Source organism: Cornus florida, unplaced genomic scaffold (assembly GCF_030987335.1).
Source record: "Cornus florida cultivar Cherokee Brave unplaced genomic scaffold, ASM3098733v1 CherokeeBrave_3.0.0_Hap2_Chr08, whole genome shotgun sequence".
NCBI lineage: Eukaryota > Viridiplantae > Streptophyta > Magnoliopsida > Cornales > Cornaceae > Cornus > Cornus florida.
The window spans coordinates 41,255,741-41,281,207 of record NW_026775578.1 but is presented as its reverse complement, the minus strand read 5'-3'; the positions used below and the strand labels follow the sequence as shown (position 1 = coordinate 41,281,207).

General features: G+C 34.6%; 1 protein-coding gene across 1 annotated transcript in view; it reads left to right on the top strand.

The window, feature by feature from the left end:
* The first annotated feature begins 2,031 nt into the window (after positions 1-2,031).
* Positions 2,032-25,467, top strand: part of LOC132271472 (callose synthase 3) — a 54,003-nt gene continuing 30,567 nt past the window's right edge. Inside the window, exons 1-13 of the mRNA XM_059772857.1 lie at positions 2,032-2,310; positions 2,468-2,694; positions 7,303-7,403; positions 12,031-12,155; positions 12,265-12,358; positions 12,525-12,635; positions 12,737-12,853; positions 13,158-13,250; positions 14,835-14,926; positions 15,349-15,475; positions 19,363-19,500; positions 19,597-19,673; positions 19,842-19,935. Of these exons, the coding sequence (XP_059628840.1) occupies positions 2,511-2,694; positions 7,303-7,403; positions 12,031-12,155; positions 12,265-12,358; positions 12,525-12,635; positions 12,737-12,853; positions 13,158-13,250; positions 14,835-14,926; positions 15,349-15,475; positions 19,363-19,500; positions 19,597-19,673; positions 19,842-19,935 (1,353 nt within the window). The 5' untranslated portion in view covers positions 2,032-2,310; positions 2,468-2,510. The remainder of the gene's footprint in view (positions 2,311-2,467; positions 2,695-7,302; positions 7,404-12,030; positions 12,156-12,264; positions 12,359-12,524; positions 12,636-12,736; positions 12,854-13,157; positions 13,251-14,834; positions 14,927-15,348; positions 15,476-19,362; positions 19,501-19,596; positions 19,674-19,841; positions 19,936-25,467) is intronic.

Below are 25,467 nucleotides of genomic sequence, written 5' to 3'. Positions count from 1 at the left end.
TAGACCAACAAAAAATGTCATGTTCAGTTTTAGTTCTCAAATTACTTAGAAAACTATAAAAGACAATTATCCTTTAAAAATTAGTATATATTTTTTCAAAAATTAAAAATTAAATCTCTAAAAATTAAAAACTATGCCAAAAAATGAATCAAACAAGTCATATAAATATTCACATCATTTTAATTGATGAGTTAGAACTTAGAAATCAGGTGTGACTCTGCAATCAAAATATTTTAATTGATGGGTTAGAGCTTAGATATCATGTGTGAGGGCTATGTGTTGCCTAGTTGTTGCAAGAAATGCTAAAAGAATAATAAAATAAAATAAAAAAGTAAATAAATAAGGAAAAAGTTCTGATAGGTTCAACTAGAAATTTAAAAAAAAAAAAAAAAAAAAGTTCTGATAGGTTCTGTTTTTTATATTTTCAAATAGGGAAAACCCAACCCACTTCGGGTAAAAGCCCATGGTTTTAGATAAGCCTCCGTCATTTTCATTGGTGGATTATTTATTGTAATTCGCAGATACCAGAGTACTCATGTCATTGTCGGGCCCACTGATGAAGTGGGCCCGGACAGAACAAACCGACAAATGTCTCTTTATCCGAGGATATAAAGACCGTGAACAATAGGACGAAAGCATCCCTGTTTAGTTCCCATAATTACCTAATATTTTAAAATCAGAGCGTTAAAAGTATGAAATTATGAATCAAAAGGGTGGGTTAAACGAAGTTTACCAAAATTGGCCCCGACTTTGGTTTGAATTCGCGTTGGAGGCGGTTGTGTTTGTAGATTTAGAAGGGTACAATGGTCTATTCACTGTTTTTAAACGGCTACTTTATTTCTTTTTCTTGGCGTTGGATCATAAAGAATCTAGCTTTCGAATTTTGAACAATCGTATTCGATGCCCACGTTGTTGTTGGTTTTTACATGAACGCCACTTAGCATCTACTTGTGCGCGTTTGACTAAATCACCCTTATCCCATCTCCCTACTTTTTTTTTTCCTTTTCTTAACATATGCATATATATATATATATATATATATATATATATATATATATATATATAAAAGTATGATATTCAATAAAAAATCAAATTCTAAAATCTGAAATCATAATTTCATTGAAGTGGATTTGCAAATAAATATGTCTATAAAAAGTTAAACTTCCAACTCTAATCCACATTGTACAGTAATGATATCGACATAAAGTATATATGTCATTAATAAAAAACTAACATTACATTTTATGTTATATTAATTATATTTTGTTTAAATGCAACAATTAAAATGCATAAAGAGATATCATCGTTAAGATATGCTCTTTTCATTTGTGATCTCAACTTATTTGTGTTTTTGAAAAGTTTGGATTCTGTTAGAATTGTCTTGTTCAAAAAAACAAGTCAAGTTCCACTTCTGTTCATATTTAAAGTTGGTCCAAACTATATTCATAAAATTATTGATTAATGTTTTCAAAACACTTTAATTAACAAGTTTAACCTACCAATTTCATCTATATAATCGCCTTTCATGAAACTTGCACTGAATATACAACGTCTTCTAATTAGAAAGATCTTAAAAAAGCAGACGATGAGTCATGAGCATACTTTACATTTTTATTAAATAGAAATAAATATACAACATCCTAGATTCAACAATATAACAAATTTACTCAAACTTAACCCACAAATCTATACGGAGTAATCTTAATATTATTTGGAATAGTTTGTGTTTATTAAATAAGCTTTTAAAAAATTTAAACGCAATTTTAAAAAAAGCTAAGTAGAGACTTTCCATTATATCGGAGTGAATTTCTTTTTTTATTTTTAATTATTTTTGGTCTAAACACTCGAGTGGACTCCCTCCTCTTGAAGATTGTAAGGGCTAGGAGGGGTTAGTGGCACTCTTGTAAAATCAGCAAAACATTGTGCCACTTTTCTAACCGAACTTGTACCCCACTTATCTGTAAATACCAAAGCTTTGAGTAACTTTCCTTCGGCTTCTTGTTCTTCCCTTATATTGCTTCCTTTCTTGCTAAGTAGCTTAAAGTTGCAGCCTCTCCAACGCACCACCACCCCACTTTCTCTCTCTACCTATGCCTTTTGCTTTCTCTCTCTCCTAGGGTTCGTCATTCACTGAACATCCACATTAATTTTCTTCTCTCAAATCAGCACTACACATCATCCATGTGATTCACTCCTTCTCTGACCTCACATTACTCTACTTTCCAATCTTATTTGTTGCTCTTCATGTTACTCTCTCTTCTTCTTCTTCTTGCAGATGCTAGATTCGGGAGCTTAGCTTCTCCATAAGCTGTAATACTTTCTCTCTCTTAAACTTTCTCTCTCTACATTGTTTGTATTTGTGCATTTATCGTTGTATATCTGTATTTTTATTTTTAATTTTCAGTGATTATTCTGTCTGTTCAGTGAATGTGTTGGTTAGGGTTTTACTGGTTTCAACTTTCTACAGGTGCAGGAGGTGTTTTTGAATTGTTGATAGGAGTGTTGTGGGAATGTCGTCGAGAGGGGGTTCTGATCATCCGCCGCAGAGGCGGATCACACGGACTCAGACGGCTGGGAATCTGGGAGAGTCCATATTTGACAGCGAGGTTGTGCCGTCGTCACTGGTTGAGATTGCTCCGATTCTCCGTGTCGCTAATGAAGTCGAACCAAGCAACCCAAGGGTTGCTTATCTCTGTAAGTCTACTATTCTCTTGTCTTATATTCTTTTATATATTATATATGTTTGTGTGATGATTCATACATATACAATGACTTTCGTAGCTCTACCATATCTTTTGTTTCATTTCTCAATAGAAAATCACAAGCAATTTTTATTATGGGTTTACTACTACTGCGTTTGGACAAGTAGGAGACGAAGGGAAGGAGAAGATACCATTAGCGAGGGCTTAAGAGAGAAAAATGAAAGGAACAAGTGAATTGCATCAATGTTTCGTCATGTTTGGATTATCAAGGAGGGAAGAGAAAGGAAAAGATAGCAATAGACCTTCAATGTGTTTGGAAAAAGATAGTGGAGAGAAGAAAGAAAAAAATTGCTTTATTTTGTGAGTGGTGTAAGATAAAACAAGTAGATAGTGTTATTGGTAATTAATAACTCGTGTTGTTTCCCTCTGTTTTTTCGCATTTCTGGAAGGGCCAAGGAACATTGTTTTAGGGTCTTTCCTTCCTTTTTTTTATTTCTTCTCCCCCTCATCTTTAAACCAAACACAATTTAAGAGGTCTTTACTTTTGCTTTGGTTTCCTTCAAATCTGGACACAATGATAGTATTTTATTCATCTTATTGTACAAGAATTGGAGTATGTTGGTTCAATTAGTATATTGGTTCTCAGAAAGGCAAAATTGTGATACGTTAAATGCTAGGAAATCATACAATGACTACTATAATGACTGGTTTTATGGAACTTGACCAAGGTATAGATTGTGGGAATTAAATTTAAATTCCTATTTTGGTTTAGATTATTCTTTGGAAAGTTCTTACCGGGGATTACATGGGTTGTAAGGAATTTTATTCGTTATCCTGCCAGTAATTAATGTCAATGATCTGTAAACACATATTTAGGTTATTGTTTGAAATTTATAAGAATTAAAATGAGAGAGATGTAGTTTCATGGGAGATGAGCTCCTAATAAACACGCCTTCATCTTGCAAGGGTTGTGGAGAGGGTTGGGGAGAGCAAAGAACGCCAACGCTATAGCTAAGATGCACGGATATGAACACAAGACGTGGGTAACATTGATATGTGCAAATTTAAAAAAAGTAGAACACGGACACAACATGGATATGTCAAATAAATAATAGTATAATATATTATTGTATAAATAAAAACATGATTTTTGCTGATTTTGTTTACATGATCATGTAATCACTAATTTATAGCTTGGAGCTAGACTTGCGTTGTTTTTGTTTTCTAAAAATTTACCATAATATGTATTAAATTACATTGAAATCCATTTTTAAAAAAAAAAATTTAAAAATTACCCAGCCGTATTCTTTTTATTTATTTATTTTATAAGTTAAGATGTTACCCCACCATATCCTGAAAGTGTCCATGTCCATGTCCGACCAGGGCAAAAAATTCCCAAATTCCAAAATACATCTAGTCTTGTGTAGAAAACGTATGAGGTCGTGTCAGACGTGTGTTAGTGTCGGACATGGCCACAACACCACTAGAGGAATGTTTGTGCTTCCAAGAACAATAATAAAGTGATGGTAACTCAAGAGGCTTTATTGAGCTGGGCAATAGATAATTCTTCAGTGGCCTGGGAGCTGTTGCTTGAGTAGAGAGACATGGTTGATTCACAATTTTTCATCTTGGTGTCAATACTAATCTCACAAACTCTCTAGTTATTGTGATTTATCTAAAATATGGAAGGGATGAATGGATTATCTCTTCTTGGCTTAGAAGGAGGTAAGAGTTTGGTGAAACCAAATGTTTGAAAACATGTTTATGTGTGTTCAATTATTATGACTAGTTCTGTTTTTAGTTCGGGGATGGGGAGAATTGTATATCTATAGAGGAGTTAGTTGATTTTTTAACCTTTGACATCATTCTAAAGCTTCTTCCCTGCCTAGGGCTTGGGATCCTTGAGTCCTTACGACCTCTTTCTCTGGCTTCGGCCTTTGTGTAGCTTTCGGGATGCGTTCCCCTGTTGAATGCTTTCTATATTATTCTTACTTGTCAAAATAAGAAAAAGATCTTGACTTATCAAAAAAAAATAAGAAAAAGATCTTGATGCATATTTGTTTCTCCTGGTGCAAAAGCTGGTATCACAGCTTGGTGTACAACAACTAACTGATGCACGTGAATTGTGATGTTAGAGTGACTACCTACCACTTTTTGTAACAACAATTGGGTTCCTTGGAGGTAATTTCTGTTTGGTTTTATCTCGATGCATTAAATTATTGTGGGGATGATTAATATGCACGTTGAAAAGGGCATGAAAAACATAGCCTGCCAAAATTAAGAGCGAATTAATATATTTATTCTTTATTCTAGAGTATTAATTAATTAGGTTGACAATAAAATGACCTATTAAGCAATTTGTTATTATGCTCTGCGTCTTAATTTTTCTTCAGTAGTAAAATATGATATTCTTGTTCACCCTGGTCAGTAGTTTGGTTCATATAACCAACATTTCATTTAAACTTTTGGTTAGTAGAAGGGATTGGGTTCCGGTAGTTGTATAGCTCTTGGGACGTGTTCCCCTTTTGAACACTTTCTAGTACAATTTTACTTATCAAAAAAAAAAAAAATAAAAAAATAGAAGGGATTGGGTTCCATAGGTTACTCCATATGTGAGAATGGTTGGATAATTAATAAAATTTACTTAAACTTTTAATCAAGTGGTTTTGACCATTCTTTGTAAGAATTGCTATAATAGTAGTTAAGTAAATAAATAGGTGCCATAGATGGCTTGTTTTGGGTGCATTTACTTTCTTCTTTTTCTTTCTTTTTTGTATTACTAGTCGTCACCCATCTAACATTCTCATTTTAGTTATACTCGGGACCAAGCCACCGATAGGCACGGGGGGCAGGTGCTTCCCCTGGCCCCGTGCTGGCCCAAATTTTTTTTTTAATATATAAATATATTTATAAAATTTTACATAATGTCCCCCCTTAAGATTATAGGTTTCTAAAAATGTTTCCTTCTTTTCCTTGTTACTCTCTTTTTTCTTCATTTTTTTTTTTTTTTGATTGTCTTCAAAATAATTTGCATTTCCTTTCTTCAATCAAACCCTAATTTTTTCCCTTCAAAGTTCTCTCATATATTTTTTCCTTTTTATTTTCTTCTTGAAATTTTGTAACTTCTTGCACTCATCGATGATGTATGCGCGGCACCTTTCTTTCTCTCTTCACTTTCTTTTTTGTTTTCTTATTTTTTAAATTTATTATTGAAATTTTATACACTTGTTTGGCAATCGTTTTCTCTTTGTGCTGTTGATGACAAATTGGTGAAAAAGATATATAAGTCAGGAAAAACACATTTGCTAATGTTTGTTACATTTTGCACAATATTGTATTTGCTTCAGAAAAAGACTCAAATATAAAAGCCAAAAAAACTAAAAAATAAAATCATTTTCACTTGTTTTTATCTATTGCAGCTGAACAATGATACCTTTTTAAAAAAAAAAAAATTGAAACATTTTTTTATTTGTATTTTTATGAAACATGGTGTTAAATTACTTACCAAACAAGTCTTTGTTTTGGAATAAATCACACCACAAAAAAATTACTGTTTCTGCGTCAGATGACATCAAAAATGAAAAGTAGAAATTGCTGCCAAAAGGACCCCTAAATTTCTGTATTTTATGTTTATGTTTTTTTCTAACAGCAAATTTTTTTTTTAAAGAATTATTACGTACTATATGAATTTTAATTACTGCACTGTTAGTTTGCATTATTTTTAATTGCCCATCATTCTTTATCTGGCCTTTACCTTCTTCAACAACTTTACCTTTAATTTAGCCTGTATTTTATGATCATCCAACATTTTGAAGGCGGACCTCTACTTCACCTACAGTATTCTTTCTCTATGGGCTATTTTCTCCTCAGTTTCCTTTTTGGATCAATATTCAATTTGGGGTATCACTTGATCATACTTTACCTTAATTATACTCCATCTTATAAAATTTCTCATCTACCATGCTTAGAGCCGACCCCATTTGAATGCCAACTTGAGTGTAATGACTGTTATTAATGTCATTTCAGTCTGATTGATACATTGGCACACAGCGGTAGCCAGCCTCCTGTGATACCACTACATAATGGCATTTCATAGCATAACTAAACTACCACAATTTAAAACCATGACTACTGGTCAACTTTCTTTTTTCCTTTTTCCTACCTTTTCTTCTTCGTATTTCCGTGATGGGACACATCACTCTTCTTGTACATTCTCCCCCCCCTCCGCCGCCCCCCCCCCCCCCCCCCCCTTCTTTTCTAAATAAATCCTTTTTAACAAATTTAAAAAAATATATAAAATAATAAAAAAACTATTGTTGGGTGGTGGGATAACATTCCTACTATTTTTAGGGTCTGGAAGTGAAGTGATTTCATATAATGCAATTTTTCTTAAATTTCTTTCTTCCATCCATACTACAGATCATCTGTTTAATGTTCTATGGGGATTATCAATTTATATTTTGTGGCTTTCTTCCCGCCCCCTCCCCTTTCTGATTCATGTTTGTGTTTTTATTATTGTATGTCGCTTTCTCATGGAATTCTTTTTATTATATGCTTTTTAATAGTCTGGTCTGAAGGTGGTATTGAATTATGGATGCAGGTCGATTTTATGCTTTTGAGAAAGCTCACCGGTTAGATCCTACTTCAAGTGGACGTGGTGTCCGTCAATTTAAAACTGCACTTCTTCAACGCCTGGAAAGGGTAATTATTGTTACTTCACCCCTCCCTGGTATAAGTTGGTAAACGCATTTAAATTTCAGTATGACTTGATCTATACTAAAATGCTTGTGGTTGTGTTGGGAATTAAGCACTTATTCTATAGCTATAAATAATGTACAATTAATCACCGGATTGCATTTGGAGGTCGTAGTATCACGCATGCGCTTACAAGTAGATGCACTAAGTGAGTCAGCATTTACAAGTCGTTAAAAATTTACTTGTGGACCTTCTTACCCAACAAAAAAGCGTAACAAAAATTGTTTGTTGATATGAAAGTTATGTTTATTGCCATTTCTTCCTCCCAGGCATTGTAAACATAATAGCCCCGCATTTTATTATTATTTTTGTTGCAATGCAGTATTCACTGTTAACATGTGTATGTTGAATTTGTATTATCAGCTCAATTTTAGTTGATTGACCTCTAACGAGAACAAAACTAGAATAAGTATTTCTTAACTGAAACTTAACTAGGGTCTTAAAACTTGATCATTTGAATTAAGAAAAATACATCGGGATCCAAATCTCCTCTTGCATGCCTATGATACAAAGGAGTGATTGTTTGATGACATAGAACATAAACTTATCCGTACTTGTATCTTATGTGAGTTTTGTTCACTTATGGTATAAATCTTCTATCTTTGGTTGTCATGTGATTTTTTTTGGCTAGGTTCTTTCTAGGTCTTGTATTATGATATATTATTTCAAGAGTAGGGTATGTAACATGGTTACTTCAATTATATATGATAGTGGAGTAATGACTATGGGCTTCATAATGAAAAATTTGAGGCATTAAGTAGAAGTGGGTGTTTGCACAAATTTAGCATCATAGTTTTGTGGTCTAAAATGTGAGGAATGGACTTTTGTTGTATTACGTTTTTGTTGCTGAAGAATGTGGTGGGCAAGAGGGTTAATTTTTTATTTTTTTCTTTCTTAAATGATGTGAATTCCATATCATAAAAATAGGCAATCAGAGTTATTTAGTTATATACTCCACAATCTCTTTAATACTAGGTACAGGAAGTAAGATATCTAAAGTTTATGGTTCTTTTTATTTTATTTAAATTTACCTAGTGTATATCCGTACAATCTCTTTAATACTAGGTACAGGAAGTGAGATATCTAAAGTTAATGGTTCTTTTTATTTTATTTAAATTTACCTATTGTATATCCGTTTACACGGTCTTTGGGAGTGAAATACTTGATACAGACCTTACCTTTTAACATTGTTTTTGCCCAAGTGGCTGTTCCTTGACTTTAACCCGCAATTTGATTCTAATTTGTTGGAGTTTTAACCAGCGCACCATTTAATGGACTCTATACTTTGGGTTTTTTAATATGAATGGGTATTATTTTTTGATAAGTAATTTTCAATAACAGATGCTCAAAAGGGGAGCACATCTTGAATACAACTACACAAAGATCAAAACCACCATACCCTCAACCTATCCACAAAAACATAAGATCCTGCACAAATTTACAATTTCAACCATTTTACTTATCAAAAAAAAAAAAAAAAAAAAAAAAAAAATTTACAATTTCAACCATGAACTCCAAAAATAGAGAATTTGAGCACCTAAATAGGAGTCTCTTTCCCCATGAAAAGATTTATTATTCCTTTCCCCGTTTCCCGCCATAAACTAATAGCCAAGGCTCATGCTTTGAGATTGAGGGAGGTCGTGGATGGGTTCATCTCGGATTAACAAAATGCTTTTGTTAGAGGCCGCCATATTTTTGTTAGTGGTTTATGCCCAAGTCCATATTTTTGTAGGGTAGCGCCTTTGAGCATTTGGTGGTGGTCATGGCTCGAAAGAAATAAGAGATCCTTCAAAGGAAAGGAGACTCTTAATGGGGCGCTGAAGTTTTGCATTATTAACACCCTTTTTTTTTTTTGTTGGGTTCTTGGGAGAAATTGTAAATCTATGGGTAGAGTTGATTTCTTGGACTCTTTGAGAGTTTAGAGGCCCTTTTGGCATTGTGTTGCTTTTGAGGGATGTGTTATGTAATACCCCCCAATTTTCGGACACGGGTTGATCAAGTCCTCCCCCAAAAACCGGGGGTATTAGACAATTAATATTTTAAAACATGCGCAGAATACAAGAGGAAATAAAAATAAATAATATAATTTCTGAAAGGAAAACTAAATCATTATTAATAAACCTCTGATACCAAAATCTCTAATTAAATCCAATAAAAGATAAATCCATAATTTTCTTAAAACTCCAAAGTCCAACTTGGGAATCCAAACAAGAACCCCTAAATAAAAAAACCATAATCGAAAACAATAAATAACTGTAGAGTCTGAGAAATAAGAACTGGGATAATGTCCTACATCAAAGATCTGAAAGAGTGATGAAGAGTAGTTTCTCGTCTGCACGAACAACTCTGGAACTGAAAAATAAAAGTGTGGGTCAGACCCACGAACAAGTTCTTTCTACTATAACCCAACCAGAGAACTGATAAACGATACACCCCTAGACAACTCATGCAATATCTATATAGTCGATACATATATACATACACACTAAGATCCAATCCAAACCGGGGTCTTAACCACTGATCCCGAGACCTCAAACTTGTATCATGGCTCACATATGAATATAATAATATGTCAAATAAACCATATCTAGCGCTGACACAATGTAGCATGTCTTGACTTATTAGCTAGCCCACCTACTCATCAAAAAATAGAAATTCATATCTAATAATGGCATACAATATCAAGGAGCCTAGCTTAATAGCTATCTCAATGATTCATTCATCTACGAACAACAATCTCAATAATAACCATATCTAACAATGGCACAACAGTCATAGATTCTACATTTTAAGATCACAAATACAAAATTGAGCTTGAATAAAATCATATTATCATCTATCGCAATTGCTATAACAAATAAAGCAATCATAAACCATGTAAATAACTTGTAAGTCATTAAAGTCAATTACATCTAGCAAAGGTAAACCATAAAGTACAGCCATGGACCATTCATATCGATCATAATTACAGCAGCTAAGTTGATTAAGATCATGCATCGCACTAAAACATTTAGTTGCAAAATTTAAATGTTTCAAAGGTTCATTTTATACCTTAATAGTTAATCAAATCTCAAATCATAAAAGCATAAATAGGTTCTATGCAATTTAAATAATATAACACTGTTCCCGAGGCTTTAGTACAAGTTCGGGAACCTAATAAATCAATTTGGGACTATTCGGAACACTTTTGGGGCAAATCAGGTGTACAGTGTTCGAGCTCGCCCTCACTGTGCTCGAGCACTGTTTCACGAAACTGACAGTGCTCGAGCACTGGTTCGTAAAACTAGCTCAGCAGGTCTGTTTCAAGTCTGAAAATTCATCTTTAAGGGTCCTAGAGCATGCATCTATGTTTCGAGTCTGAAAATTCATCTTTAAGGGTCCTAGAGCATGCATCTATGTCCCAATTGATTCCCAATATTATTATAGAATAATTATACAAGATCTAAGCACTTAAATTCAAGTTTTCATGCACCAATTTGCAAGACCTAATTCTATAACCATTTACAGTTTCACACACATGAACACAGAAACTGATTGTTTTTGATTCAATTTAAGCATTGAAACTTATTTAATTTTTCTGTTTAAATACCCTAAAGTCAATCTAATGATGTAGAGAATAAGGATTCAAAGGGGAAGAGTAGAACATAGAACTTGCCTTGTGGTTTTCGGATTGAAAACCAAACACCAAGTTCTCTACAATCGCTCCGGTCTTCTTCTCCAATGCAGGCAACCCTTGTCACCTTCGTTGTCCTTCTCCGGTCACCTTCTTCTTCCTCTTCTCTCTCTCTCTCTCTCTCTATATATATATATATATATATCTCTCATCCTCTCTTTGTAACTCATGTATATATAAAACTCTTTTATATTACACAAATCCTAAGTCTAACTAAAATAATAATAAATGAATCACCAAACGTATAATTTTACCAAATCAAATATCCGCTTGATACATACATACATACATACATATATACATACATATATATATATAAATTAACACACACACACACACACATATATTTATATTCACCTTACACACACATATATATTTATATTCACCTTCCCATGGGCCATAATTAGCCCAAACCCATTCCTTTGGGTCAAATAACTCCAAGCCCAAACCATGATTAAATTAAAAATAAACTAAACCAATTATTTTAACAAGCAAATTGCACATAAACAAATAATGCACATTAAATAATTTAAAGTAATTTAATTTACCAAATTAATCAAATAGCCACTTAAATCAAATAATCAAACAACCAATTTACACCATAATCATTTAATAAAAACAATTGGCCAAATAAAATAATTAAAACACAATTAAAACAAAAAATTAAATGCTCTAAAAATTAGGGGTATTACACGTTCCCCTTTTGAATGCTTTTTATTACAATCTTACTTATACATAAAAAAAATTTGTCCTCGTGGAAATGAGTTTTCCCATAATTTGGCGAAAAACATTTCTTCAACAAAACTTGGAAGGAAAAAAAAGAAAAAAAACTTGAAATTGTAGACATGCTTGGGCACTAATTGTAGTTTATCATTAAAGGGCTTCGTTATCCTTTTTCAGGAGAATGATCCGACATTGATGGGAAGAGTCAAGAAAAGTGATGCACGCGAAATGCAGAGCTTTTATCAGCATTACTACAAAAAGTACATCCAAGCATTGCAGAATGCTGCTGATAAAGCTGATCGGTGAGTTTATGTGAGATATTAAATGATTTAGGTATTCAGGTGATATGCTTCATACTTGTTGCTCCTTCAGTGCTTTTGTATTTGACTGTCATTTTTCTCTAATGTTCAGTGCACAGCTTACGAAAGCATACCAAACTGCTAATGTTCTTTTTGAGGTTTTGAAGGCTGTTAATCAAACTCAGGCTGTGGAAGTTGATCGTGAGGTGATACTGATTGCATTTATTGTGTGTCTGTTGTACTTTTGATAAGAGCACTTTGTCTAATATGGTTCTTACAAATGAAAGCGGAAATTTCTATCAAATTAAGAACTTCTGTAGCATAATGACTTTTTTCTTAATACTGATAACACAATGATTGACCTTTACACAGATATTGGAAACTCATGATAAAGTTGCAGAAAAGACTGAGATTTATCTTCCATATAATATTCTTCCTCTAGATTCTGATAGTGCAAATCAGGCAATTATGAGATATCCGGAGGTCTGTTTTCAACTTCTAACTTGTCCGTGCTCTGGTGTACTTCTATCAACTTCACTTTAGCTCTTCGTAATTATCATTGAAATGCCACTATTGGTTTGTAGATTCAAGCCGCTGTTTTTGCTCTTCGTAATACAAGGGGCCTTCCATGGCCAAAAGACTACAAGAAGAAAAAAGATGAAGATATCTTGGACTGGCTTCAAGCAATGTTTGGTTTTCAGGTATAATTTTCTTTTATGCTTGGAATTATTGTATGATTCTGGCATAACATGTGGCCTTTCTCAAAAGGGGCCAAAACGGAGTGTTGGGTGGGGATCAGTTGGGCACAGACTTGGCATTCTGCATATGTTGCATGAAGTGGATTCTTTTTCATGTTTGTTAGCCTGAGCTTTTACCATTACATGACCTTAACATTCTTCATATATGTTATGTTGCATGCTTCTTGAATTTAATGAAGGAAAAATGTAGTGATTTTCTTTAGCTCTATGCTATTAATTTAATTTTTCATTTATAATTAATCTGCAGAAGGATAACGTGGCAAATCAAAGGGAGCACCTGATCCTATTACTTGCAAATGTGCACATTCGACAGTTTCCGAAGCCTGATCAACAACCGAAGGTTTGTTGTTTGCATGATTCTTTCTTAAGAGATACACATTCAATCTCTTTTAATTGTGACTGGAAAAATATTTTATCCTTTTAAAACAATGGTGTTTAAGGATTTTTATTATTATTATTATTTTTAAATTTCAATCATACAGTTCATTTCAATCATATGACAATGGTGTTTCACTCTTCTTATTCTTCTTTGTTTTTGCTTTTTTGGGGTTTTTTTTTGTTTTGTTTTGTTTTGGGTTTTTTTTTTTTTTTTTTTTTTTTTTTTTTTTTTTTTGTGTTTTTTTTTTTTTTTTTTGTGAATCAGGTGTAAAGTGATTTAGTTTTACATTCTCCTTCATTTGAGACATGCCTACAGCATTTTGTTCTTTCTGCTCAGTACTTTTCATCTGCCACCTCCTTATGCTCCTCCTTTGTTGCCACCTTGGCACCCATCAAAATTGTTGCCACTTATATTATCACTGTAATTGTTGCTGCAATCATCAGCGTTTCATTTCAAAGTTCATTGCTATTCTCTTTACTTTTCATGCTTTCAAGGAGTGAACCATGGACATTATTTTTCAAAATTCTTTTCCTGCTGTTAAACATGGGGTGGCATGATAGAAAAAAGCCAAATTTCTCCAAGTGATTGCCTTAATACAAGTATTATTTGTCCATTTACTGTAATCTTTCATGTTACCCAAGTACATTGTTGTTAAAGGCGCACGCCTAGGCTTCATGTCCATACAAGCTCTACATGTGCCTGTTGTGTGTCCAGGTGTGCCTTTGACGACATTTGCGCCATTAATATGGAATATGAATATGCTTTAATAGAAATTTAATTTTTCAATTGTGTGTCTGGCTTCACTCTTGCGTGCGCTTCGCCTTGCGCCTAGGCTCCTTGGGACCTCCATAGTGCCTTAGTGCGCCTTTGGTTTTTGATAACACTGCCCAAGTAGCAGCCTTATGGCTGCATCCCATCTTAAGTGTTCCTGTCTGCATCTAGGACAAAGTACATTGCACTTCTGGAGAATCTGGGAAAGAAGGTTAGAGGTTGTTTCAGCCTTTAAAATTTTACCGTAGGGAGCATCCAAGAAATGTTCATCTAGTCATGGTAGTGGGGGTATCCATGAAATGTGTATCTAATCAGCACACTTTCTTGAAAACTTATATACATTGTATGTGTAAAAGAGCTGAAAGTAAATTTGATTACGAAGTATAACTAAAAGCTGTCCCAATGATACAAACAACAGATTTGTACTATCAGAAGCGACATGTGGGAGTTGAGATCATCTGGTACAAGCGGGAGTTGGATAATCTTAAAATTATAATTGTTGGACATGTTGGCCCACTCTTGTTGAAGAGTTTGGTCAGACTGACGTGTTGTATTGGAGGACATATGTATTTGGCTTACAACACTATCTAGTAGCTTAAGTATTTTTGATGAATGTGTGGTCAACAGATTTTATGTCAAAATTGGTTTAAACATTATTCCATTTTTTAGAAAATTTTAGATGTTCCCTCTCTTTGAACCAGTCAGCATGCTTTCACTAATTGTTATTTCCTATTAAAAATTTTATTATCCTTTTCTTTTTCTTTTTTGGCTTAGTTGGATGAGCGCGCACTGAATGAAGTGATGAAGAAACTTTTCAAGAACTACAAAAAATGGTGCAAGTACTTGGATCGCAAAAGTAGTCTTTGGTGAGACTTCTCATGCTGAAACTGCGTATTGAAATGATTAACTCGACTTACTATCCCGACCCTTGTATACTGGCATCATTGAGTGCCGTTTGTAATCAATATACTCTTTCAGAAATATAATAGCATGGGTACTCAACACAATGATTAGGTCAGTTAAGGCGTTCGATTCAAGTGTAGATATGAAATATTTTATATGTCAAATGGAGAAGAAAAATAGATTAAGATATAATTATGGGAACGGAAAGTTGGCATCTGGAATTGATGCAAGTTGTCTAACACAACGAAGATGATATGACTAGAAGTCTTGGTTGCTTGTTTGATTTTCTCTTGTTTGGACCAATGCGGAAGGTTAAATTTTGGTTGTCCATTTTTTTTCAAGTCATTTGTTTTATTTTTGTTCTTTCTTGTGTTTCAAACTGCAGGTTACCAACTATACAGCAGGAAGTGCAACAGCGTAAACTTTTATACATGGGTTTATATCTTCTTATATGGGGTGAAGCGGCAAACTTAAGATTCATGCCAGAATGTCTTTGCTATATCTATCATCATGTAAGCCTCAAGATTATCTTCTTCTTCTTTCTCTCTCTCTCTCTCTCTCTCTCTCTCTCTCTCTTTTTGAAATTTGAATTTACAGCATGTGCCATGTTTTTTTCCCTAATTGGTACTCACACCTCCCCTCCAAGGAATTGTTTGCACCCAAGAGGAGTCCGTGCTGTAAACATGGCATGTGCCATGTTGTAGTTTCTAGTTGGATATTATGCGTTTAATTATTTGTTTTGATTTATTTCCGGCTGTGTTTATCATTGACATTGTCTAAATCACCTTTTTAGACTCTTTGTAAATGGAGTAAAATAAAGTGTTGCAAAATGAAATTCGATAATTGCTTTTCCACTCAGTTAATCAGAAATGGTATATTTTTATTGTCTTTGACGGAAATGTTGTACTGATTGAGCACCATTGACACTTTGTTGAAAAAATTGGACAGCTTGATTAGAAAACTAAAACTTCCAGTCATAAGTGATATGTTTTGGCTTAGGGTGCTAGATGTCAAGGGAAAGGCTTAAAGAAACGGTTGTATCTGTGATAAAAAAGTGATTGTTGTCAACTTATCATGATGGTTGATAAACTTGATATAACTCTAAGTTTATGCATTACCTATGAAGCGGATCCGATTAGCTGACCTCAAGCAATTGGAATATCCTTTGAATTGTGCTGAGCCTTCTATTCAGTTTTTGCAACATAAATTATGGTATAAATGTTTAAGCATATCTTTTTTCCACTCCGATGCCTAGATATTTGGTAGTGCACATGAAGTTTATTGTTAGTGTCCTCATATATCATCATTGTATCGCCGTTCGATTCATATACTTTTCTGCACCTAGAAGTGCAAACTGGATGGTGGTTATGCAGGGATGTTCTATCCAACTGTGTGCCCACTGCAGTTGTATTCCTAATTGTTGCTTTATGCATTCGCTAAAGTTTTAATAGGAAACACTAGTTAAATTCTAATGTAATGTTTGGGAGCATGGTACCGGTTCCTTGGAATTGGAATTAGAGAAAATTTAGTTCAAAGTTTCAACTAAATTTTCTCCAATTCCAGTGTGCCGATTCGGTGCTCCCAAACACAATCTAAGTGTGTATTGAAGATTAGCATTCCATTTTTGCCATGCATGCTTCCCTTTTTAGAAATAATGATTTCCAGTTGAGTAAAAATTATGGGAACATCTAGTGAACTAGGATTATTTTTCCTTATCTTAATTTGTTGAACATGGTCGTAACATGTGAGCCTTGCATTAGCTGTGTCATACACGACATACCCATAATATGATTTTATTGTATCTGCTTGGTATTCTACATGCTTTAAATGCCCATGTATTATAGCCTTGCATTAGCTGTGTCGTACAAGACATACCCATAATATGATTTTATTGTATCTGCTTGGTATTCTACATGCTTTAAATGCCCATGTATTATAGCCTTTTGATTTGGTCAGGTTGTTCATTGTGGTCTCAGGATGACTCTCAAATTGAATCGACAGCTACCCGATAATCACAACTAAATGAACTTGCAATAACAATTAGTTGAAAAACAAATATCCTGCTGATAATTGACAATGTTCCTAATTTATGAAACTGTGAACATGCAATGACAAATTATTGAAACAATTCTTTTTTTAATGATTGCCAAGATGTTGAAAGAGAACTATATAAAGCCAGATGATACCTCTGTTCCTGGTCCAAGCCTCCTAGTATTTCATGTTGTTGGGAACAACACTTTGTTAAAGCCTCGCTGAGATGCATGGAGGTCTGTCCCTTTCTGTCCATGGTGGAACTTAGGTTAAGGAATATGAGATACTTCGTTGGGGAGGAGACTCCTATTTGGGCTTTTCCCCCTCCTTGAATGCTCATATTTGGGCTTTCAAATTTCTATATTTTTAATACATTATTCTTTTGGGTTCATGGGTGGTGTAAATCTGTGGAGAATCTCGTGCTCTTTCTGGAAAGCTTGAAAGTATAATGTTTATTTTGGCCTTTGTGCAGTTGTAGTGGGACGCGCTCCTCCTTTGAGGTCCTTTCTATTAATGTATTGATTAAAAAAAAAAAAAATGATCATGCGTTACCAAGTTGTCACTAAGTAAGCTTATCCTAAGATGAATCAACTTTCAAACTAGCGAGTGGAACCTTTTTGGTTTTGTTTTTGTTTTGGTTGGGGGTACATAGCCATGCCAGATTGTTTTTAAGTTGGTTTAATGTCGGGTGCCATTATGTCGTCAATTCTATCATTTTCCTTCCATTTTATGTTGAGATAAGTATTTGTTCTCTTAATTCCTCTAATGAATTTGTGCCTACCTAGCAGCTGAAATGAAGTGGTCCTATTACCTAAAAAATATATAGTTAATTTGTAATTCTGTATAGAATTTAATACAATTTGAAAAGTTTGTTGAATTGTTAAAGCATCTTTTCTCTTTGGAATTTTGTACTATTCTACAGTTTCTACTAACTAAAAAGAGATGATCAAACTAGTGCTATCCATGCAGATGGATATGTTGCTTATTTTACTTTTTAATGATTTGAATTTGTAAGTGTTGAAAATATCTTATCTGAAGAGTGTGAACTGTTACAAAACCAGCATGAGTTTTTTCTCTTCTTCTCTCTTCTCAAGGATCTCAACAAATTCAAGACAAATACTTATTATAAATTCATTAACTATTAGCGGAATCCGGTATTTATCAATTCTAAATATTATAAATATACTTTGCAAGCTCCAGGAAAAATGACTTTTCTGGAGCTCATAACCACTACGACCTGTGGGTATTGGATGAATTTCATGAGCCGAATCTAAAGTTCGTTATATGGAGCTACCGAGGAAGAAACTGCTTATAGTAACACTCTTGAAAATGGTCGGCGGGCAAGAATGCAGGCTTGATTCAAAGTATTCAAAGGTTTCACAACAGCATACATCAATGTCTCCCCACTAATTAGGCGGACAACAGGACTAGTGTTGCACAATGCCAATACCCTACAGAATGCCTAGCCCAATGTACTGTATACCGATGAAAGTCACAAAGGTCTTAAGTGGAGGTTCCGTAGCATGTCATGAACACTGGAATAAGGGACGGTTGCTCTAATTCTCAGTCGGCGGGCCCGTTTGTAGTGGTATTAAACCAACTACCACTTCTGGTTCGGACCGGCACCCTGAAATTCTCGCAAACCGGATTCATGTTATCCTTTAAACTATTGTTTTTCCCCCTCTTCTTTCTTTCTTTATTCTTATTTTGGCATCAGGCATGAATGATTTTTTACGAAAGTGAAATTTGTATCAAGGTGAAGTAAACTTTTCAAACTGCCTGCACATAAAGATATGTAAGAAAAGAAAGGAAGAACTGTAAATCTTCATTCCTCTTAAAGTGACTTCTAAATATGATTGGATTTCTTTAATATTGATTTTTCTCTGATGCTTTAGTTCTCTTACTTTGACTAAACATCAGCCTTTCTCATGCTAGCCCCCAGATTGTAGGGTCCGGATTTGGGCTTTAGAGATTTTCTGGGTAACACCTCTTTATGGTGGAGCTACTAGTGAGAAAGCAGAGGCTTTTTGAAGGAATGTGATCCTGAATTTGGACTCTAGTGTATTAAGATCTTTAGAATTTTTATCTCTTGTACTTATTCGGCTATTCCTTATTGATGGATTCTTTTGTACCTTTTTTGGAGGGAGATGAGAGTGTAATTATGGTGCACCTCGATTTTTGTGCTTCTGAATGAAAATGTGCTTACAGAAAAATAAAAAATGAACAGTGATTTCAAAAGCTTGGAGCATCTTTTTGTCAGACATCGATGAAATATGCTTTTTTGAAATTTCTGCGTGGGTTGAATACGAATAAAAAGTATAGTTGCAATACCATTGTTTTGGGTTCTCATGTTCTATTCTTACTGCAGATGGCATTTGAGCTGTATGGTATGCTAGCTGGAAATGTCAGCCCCATGACAGGTGAGAACGTGAAGCCAGCCTATGGTGGTGAAGAAGAGGCTTTCTTGAGGAAAGTTGTTACTCCTATTTATGAAGTGGTTGCGAGGGTACTACATCGATGTTTTTCTATTACTTAATTATTGAAATTTTAATTATTTTTGAAGTTTAATTCTGTCAAAGCATTTTGACCTTTTGCTGTACAGGAGGCTAAAAGGAGCAGAAAAGGGAAGACAAAGCATTCCCAGTGGAGGAACTATGATGATTTAAATGAATACTTTTGGTATTCCATTTTTTTAATCCCTCACTGTTTTATACTCAACTCAACAAATTCTTATTGCAACTACCTGGGATCAGCTACTTTAATCCTATTTTTCTATTCTGCTCTAGCTAAGGCCCCTCACTGTTTTAAGTACCCTCTACTTACTAGTTTTCTTATATGAAATTACAGGTCAGTTGATTGTTTCCGCTTAGGTTGGCCAATGCGTGCTGATGCTGATTTCTTCTGTCTGCCTATTGAACAATATCATTTGGAAAAAAATGAGGTTGGCAATACCTGTTAATTTTGTAGTTTTTACCTTTGTTCTTTATTTTTTTTGTCAAATTAAATTTTGTCTAGTTATTTTACCAGCCAATTGAAAAAGGAAAAAAAAATGAAAACAACAGAAACTTTGTTCTTGTAACTTCTGTGTCTTGTGCACTAATGTATAAATGGTTAAAGAAGCATCAAGTTCTGTTCTGTTCTGTTCGATTGAATGTTACCGCCTTACCAAGAGAGGACAAACATTTGTCATCTAAAGCAGAGAGAGAGAAACTAAGAAGGAAAAGAATACTTGAACACGGAGAAAACAAGAGCAAACAATAGTTAGTGCAATTGTATTAAGAATAATACTAAATACCCCCTCTTTAATACCCTAGCCACTCTTTATATAACAAAACTAGCCATAATTGAATTTATTACAATAAAGGAAAGTTAATTAAAAAAAAAAAAAAACTGGGTCCTCATATTTCCCATTCTCGAGATGCAAGATATCATCCTCAAAACAGTAAGCAAGAGGAGTAAGAAGCTTTACACCAAAGTCAATCCCAACCAAAGTAGTCTTTCTGTCATAGAATTATACTGTTCATTGCCATTAGAACCTCCAGGTAGCGACACCAAAATACACCAAAATATCTTCACTAACTTGGTGCCCGAACTTCTCCCCGTCTTGGACATACAATTTGTAAATTCTTTCGACCCGATCATTGTCTAATCCATGTTGATGACTCTCAATAGCAAATTTGTTCTTAATCATCCTCTTCTTTAGCTGTGTTGAATTCCCAAACTTCATCATCCTCATAATTCGGAAGCAATGATGATTTTGGCATAACCAAAGGTTGGCCTACGTCACCATAGAAGATATCCTCGCCCTCTTCCATTCTTCCTCCAGGGAATCATCATAGTTTGGCTCAGTCTCCGGGGTTGCACCGTCTTCCTCGATCAAAAGTTGTTTTTCCTGTTTTCTAGGCTCTCCTCCACACTTACAACACGTTTTCCCAAGGTCTCCACCTCGATTTTGGCTTGCTGTCCTTCAATAATTTTGACAGTTTCCGGCATTGGCAGCCTGCTCTTTAACTCCACCAACTCTGGCGGCTGCTATCCCACATTTTGGGTCTCGTTCCTCACTGTTGTTGGGGTTAATTATCCCTTCAAAGGGGACTGCAAACCAGCAGAACTGTTGCTAGAACGCGAAAATGGCTTGTTTTGTTACTTTTCTACCATCAAAGTCCTTTGATAAGCTTCCGAAATGGATCAAAATGAATGTAAAAGTAAGACCTCTTGTATACTTGGCCTTAATCCACTTATATAACACAACACGGGTTGTTTATCACTCTCCGATAAATTGTTGCACGCAATTAGTTGATAGAATTCTTATGTATAATCTTCCATGTTGCGACTTCCCTTCCTTAAAATTAAGCAAACGTTAATACATCGTTTGGACATGATTAAAAGGCAAAAATTGTTCGTTAAACTTTTTCTTCATCTTCTCCCATTCTACGATCTTTGGTTTACCTGACGTTGCAGAGTAAACTAAAGTTGATCCTACCATACCGATGCTCTACCTTTGAAACGAATAGCTACAAGCTTGACCTTCTTGTGATCAGGTATCTTGTTAATGCAATCAGCTATGAAAGGGAAAACAAAGAGCTAATCCAAGCGTAAATAATAGCTTAAATCTCCCACAACTCAATCCCAAAGAAAAGGGAGAGGTAAAAGCTGCTGTAGCAGACCATATATATTGATAATACGCAAAAGACTCCTGAATACAACTTGGAACAACCCTTTTTTGAGCACAAGGGATGCCCTAGCAAAGATTTAATCCTAGACCTTCATGTAAACATAATCTAAGAGTTAGAATTTTGTCGAGCAGAATTAAAATGCTAAAATGACAAGACAGCCCTTAATTGGTCACGACTCACTTAAAAGGCACATGACTTACAAAATAAAACTACAATGACATTAATATCCTAAATATAAAATAAAGACAGACTTATATAAATGACTCTAAACCATAAACCATCACACAGTCTCATCACATCATCAGCTGCCCCTATAAATGGAAACTCTTCTTAGGATTTTGAACTATTTGAAGATAGGCCTCTTCCACTTGCTCTGCATCTGCCCCTCCAGGTGAGAGAAAGCTCGACCTCGATCATCCTCGTGGTATTAAAAAATACCGCAATCGAATGACAAACATTGAAAACCGCAATCAGAATATGGAAAGTTTCCAAAAATCACAAAGTTGATAAAATCTCTGACTGCATCACTCATGGTATTAAAAAATGCGATGATGGTATTCAGCTGATTGATAAACTCTTCTGCCTAAAGACTCCCGTGAAATTCAGATATCTTAATATTGATATTCACCTTCTAACGATAGTTGGTATGATCCTCGGGTGATCTATGGCGACGCAGAACATATAATGAAATGTTCGCAAAAGTTTTTGATGGTGGACAGGTCATCCTCCACCACAAAGTTGTCATCAACCGTCAGGTTGATAAAATGTTGAGCCAATTGTTGGTTCAACATCTCAACTTGTCTCTGCAGATTCTCGACTTGGTTTTGGAGTTGCAGGGCTTGGCTTGACCTTGCATCCTATGACACCCTCTTCTCGGTGGTTGTTGTGGAGGCATGATTGAGTACTCTTTTTTTTTTAGTCGGAAAGCCGTAACTTGTGCTCTGAAATCAACTGATGCCGGCTTACCAAGGGAGGTCAAACAATTGTTGTCTAAAGCCAGAGAGATAAACAAAGAAGGAAAAGAATGCTAGGACACGGAGAAATTAAGAGCAAACAATAGTTGCTGCAATTTTTTATTGAGAAGTAAAAGTGTATTAGAAAGCGTTCAATAGGGGAAGTTATCCAAAGAATACACAGAGGCCAAAGCCTAGAAAAAAGAAAAAAGAGGGAACTAAGGACCCAAAGAGCCCAAAAGATCAACAAACTCCTCTAAACATGTACAATATCTCCCCATCCCCCAACAAAAAAGAAAACTAGTAATGCAATATTATAACATTCCTATGGGAGATTCCTCTCCATCAAAAGATCTACTATTCCGTTCCTTCCAAATGCACCACCAAACGTAGGGGGGTGCCACCCTCCAAAAATGACTCACTTGTGAACCCACACCACACCCTCTCCAAGAGTCAACCAAACCTTTCGTTGATCGGGACATTACCCACTGCATACCAAATAGACCAAAAATCAGACTCCGACAGGCATGAGCCACAGAGCAATGCAAAAGAAGATGATGCACTGACTCTCCATCCCTCTTACACATGCAACACCAATTGACTGTAACCTGTCTTCTCTTTCTAGGGTTATCAAAGGTCAGAATCTTGCTCCAAACTGCAGTCCAAACAAAAAAAAGCCACCTTGAGGGGAGCCTTCGACATGGGGACTATGCCTCATAGAAATGTCCGTGCTTCTTAGCTTTTATGTCTGAACTTGCTTGATGGCCTTCGACATGGGGACTATGCCTCATAGAAATGTCCATGCTTCTTAGCTTTTATGTCTGAACTTGCTTGATGATTTTCATTTAACTTTCTTAAAATGACTTTTTGGTCTTTCTTTGGGTCATCATCTTTCTTTGGTTTTTCTCTCCCTTAGTTTAGCAAGATTATATATATTATTCTACCCATCTTTTCTTTCTAGTTTAGAATTAAAATCATTGTATATATAATTTTAACTTCTTTATTGACATTTTTGTATTTTTCAAAGGTTTTGTTATTTTTAGATTTTTGCAATGTTTATTGCATTCCTGTTTTGTTTTTACGTTTTTTTGTACTTGTTCATTCCACCACCAAGTTTCCTTAGATGATGGGCTTTTTTATTTGGATTCACCTAGGACTTCTTTTCCCACTCTACGTGCAGTCATCTTATTTCACATTAAATTTGCCTAATTTCCTACATATTCATGTTGTTTCTTTTAACATCCCATTCTTAAATAATCCTACTTTTTCTCCTCTAAAATTTCACTACCTAGTTCTTGGGTTTATGATTTTTTTTCCTTTTAAGTTGTCCTTTAATATAGACATCTAGAACAAGTAGTCTATGTTGTGATGTTGAAGTCTTTCGTGGGATAACTGTACAATCTTTACTTCTTAATCAATCAATATTTTTAGTCAAAAAGAAATTGATTTGACTCATATTTGATCCACTTTTACAGGTTATTAAATGTTCAAATCTTTTTTATTAATTATTTTAGGTATTCCTAATTATAAGATTATATGTCACTGCAAAATCTAAGTTTGTCTTTTTAGTATCATTTTTATCTCCAATTCTATGTCCATTATGTACCATCTCATAGCCTCTACAATCTTTTCTTACGTGACCATTATAAGCTTCTCCTTTTTATACTTTTTGTCCTCCGGATATTCCTTCTATAAATCCATCCATATGTTTGCAAACTTGTGTTTTAATTTGTGCATCAAGTCTTACTTGGGGTGGATAGATTCTAACTATATTAAATATACTTCCTCCGAATACAACTTTTACTATATTATCATATCGTCTTTTCTAATTACAATTACAACCTCTTCTTTTAAATTCTTATCCATTATTATCTCTACTCCATTTCTATATATATCCTTTCTGGTATATCTTGGGTTCTCAATTTCTCTAGCTTTTGCACCTACTCTCTAGATTTTTGTAGAGATACTGTATTAATCCTTCTTCTGATCATAGTTTTTACGAACTCCATTCCTTTACCTATCAATGTTTCTATATTCCAAGTCCCTATCCTAAGCCTGCTAACCTGAGCCCACTTCATTACCCGTGCTCGTCCAAAAAAATGCAGTAACCCTCACCTAGTTTTTATCACACTGGAGCACCGTGCTTGTTTCTCAAAGCATTAGGAAGCTGGTGCAACATGTTACTTAATGGGAATACTCTAGCATTTACTCGTATATGCATAGGATTCTAGTTCATATCGGTCATGACAAAAGCCAACTTCATTACCCGTGCTCGTCCAAAAAAGCGCAGGAACCCTTGCCTACTTTTTATCACATTGGTGCACCTCGCCCATTTCTCAAAGCATTAGGGAGCTGATGCAACACATCACTTGTGGGGAACTCTAGCATTTACTCGCGTATTCTTATAATTCAAGTTCATATCGGTCATGAAAAAGTTTAGTGTGGCTGTGAAGCTCCCTAACGCAGCCCTCCTCCTTTATCTGGTCTTTAAACTGGCTATGTAAAGATGACAAAGGCGGAGTTCATATGCTGTAAGTTTTGGTTATATATATAATTTATATATTGTAGATTTCATAGTATAGAATATTAGATTTAGTTATCTTGGAAAAGAATTTGTCAGATACAAATATAAAATATATTTTATTATTATTATTATTATTATTTTTTGATAAAAATTACGAATTGGAGCTACGAAGGGATGAATCTCAGTGGATAAATATATTTTATTGTCATGACTATGCTTAACTTTTCTTTTTTGATTTGTTGTATTGGCCTGTTCGTTTGCTGTATTTGTGGCTTTGCTTCTTAGATTTTAATTTGTATAATCTGTGCTTCTGAGGCTAA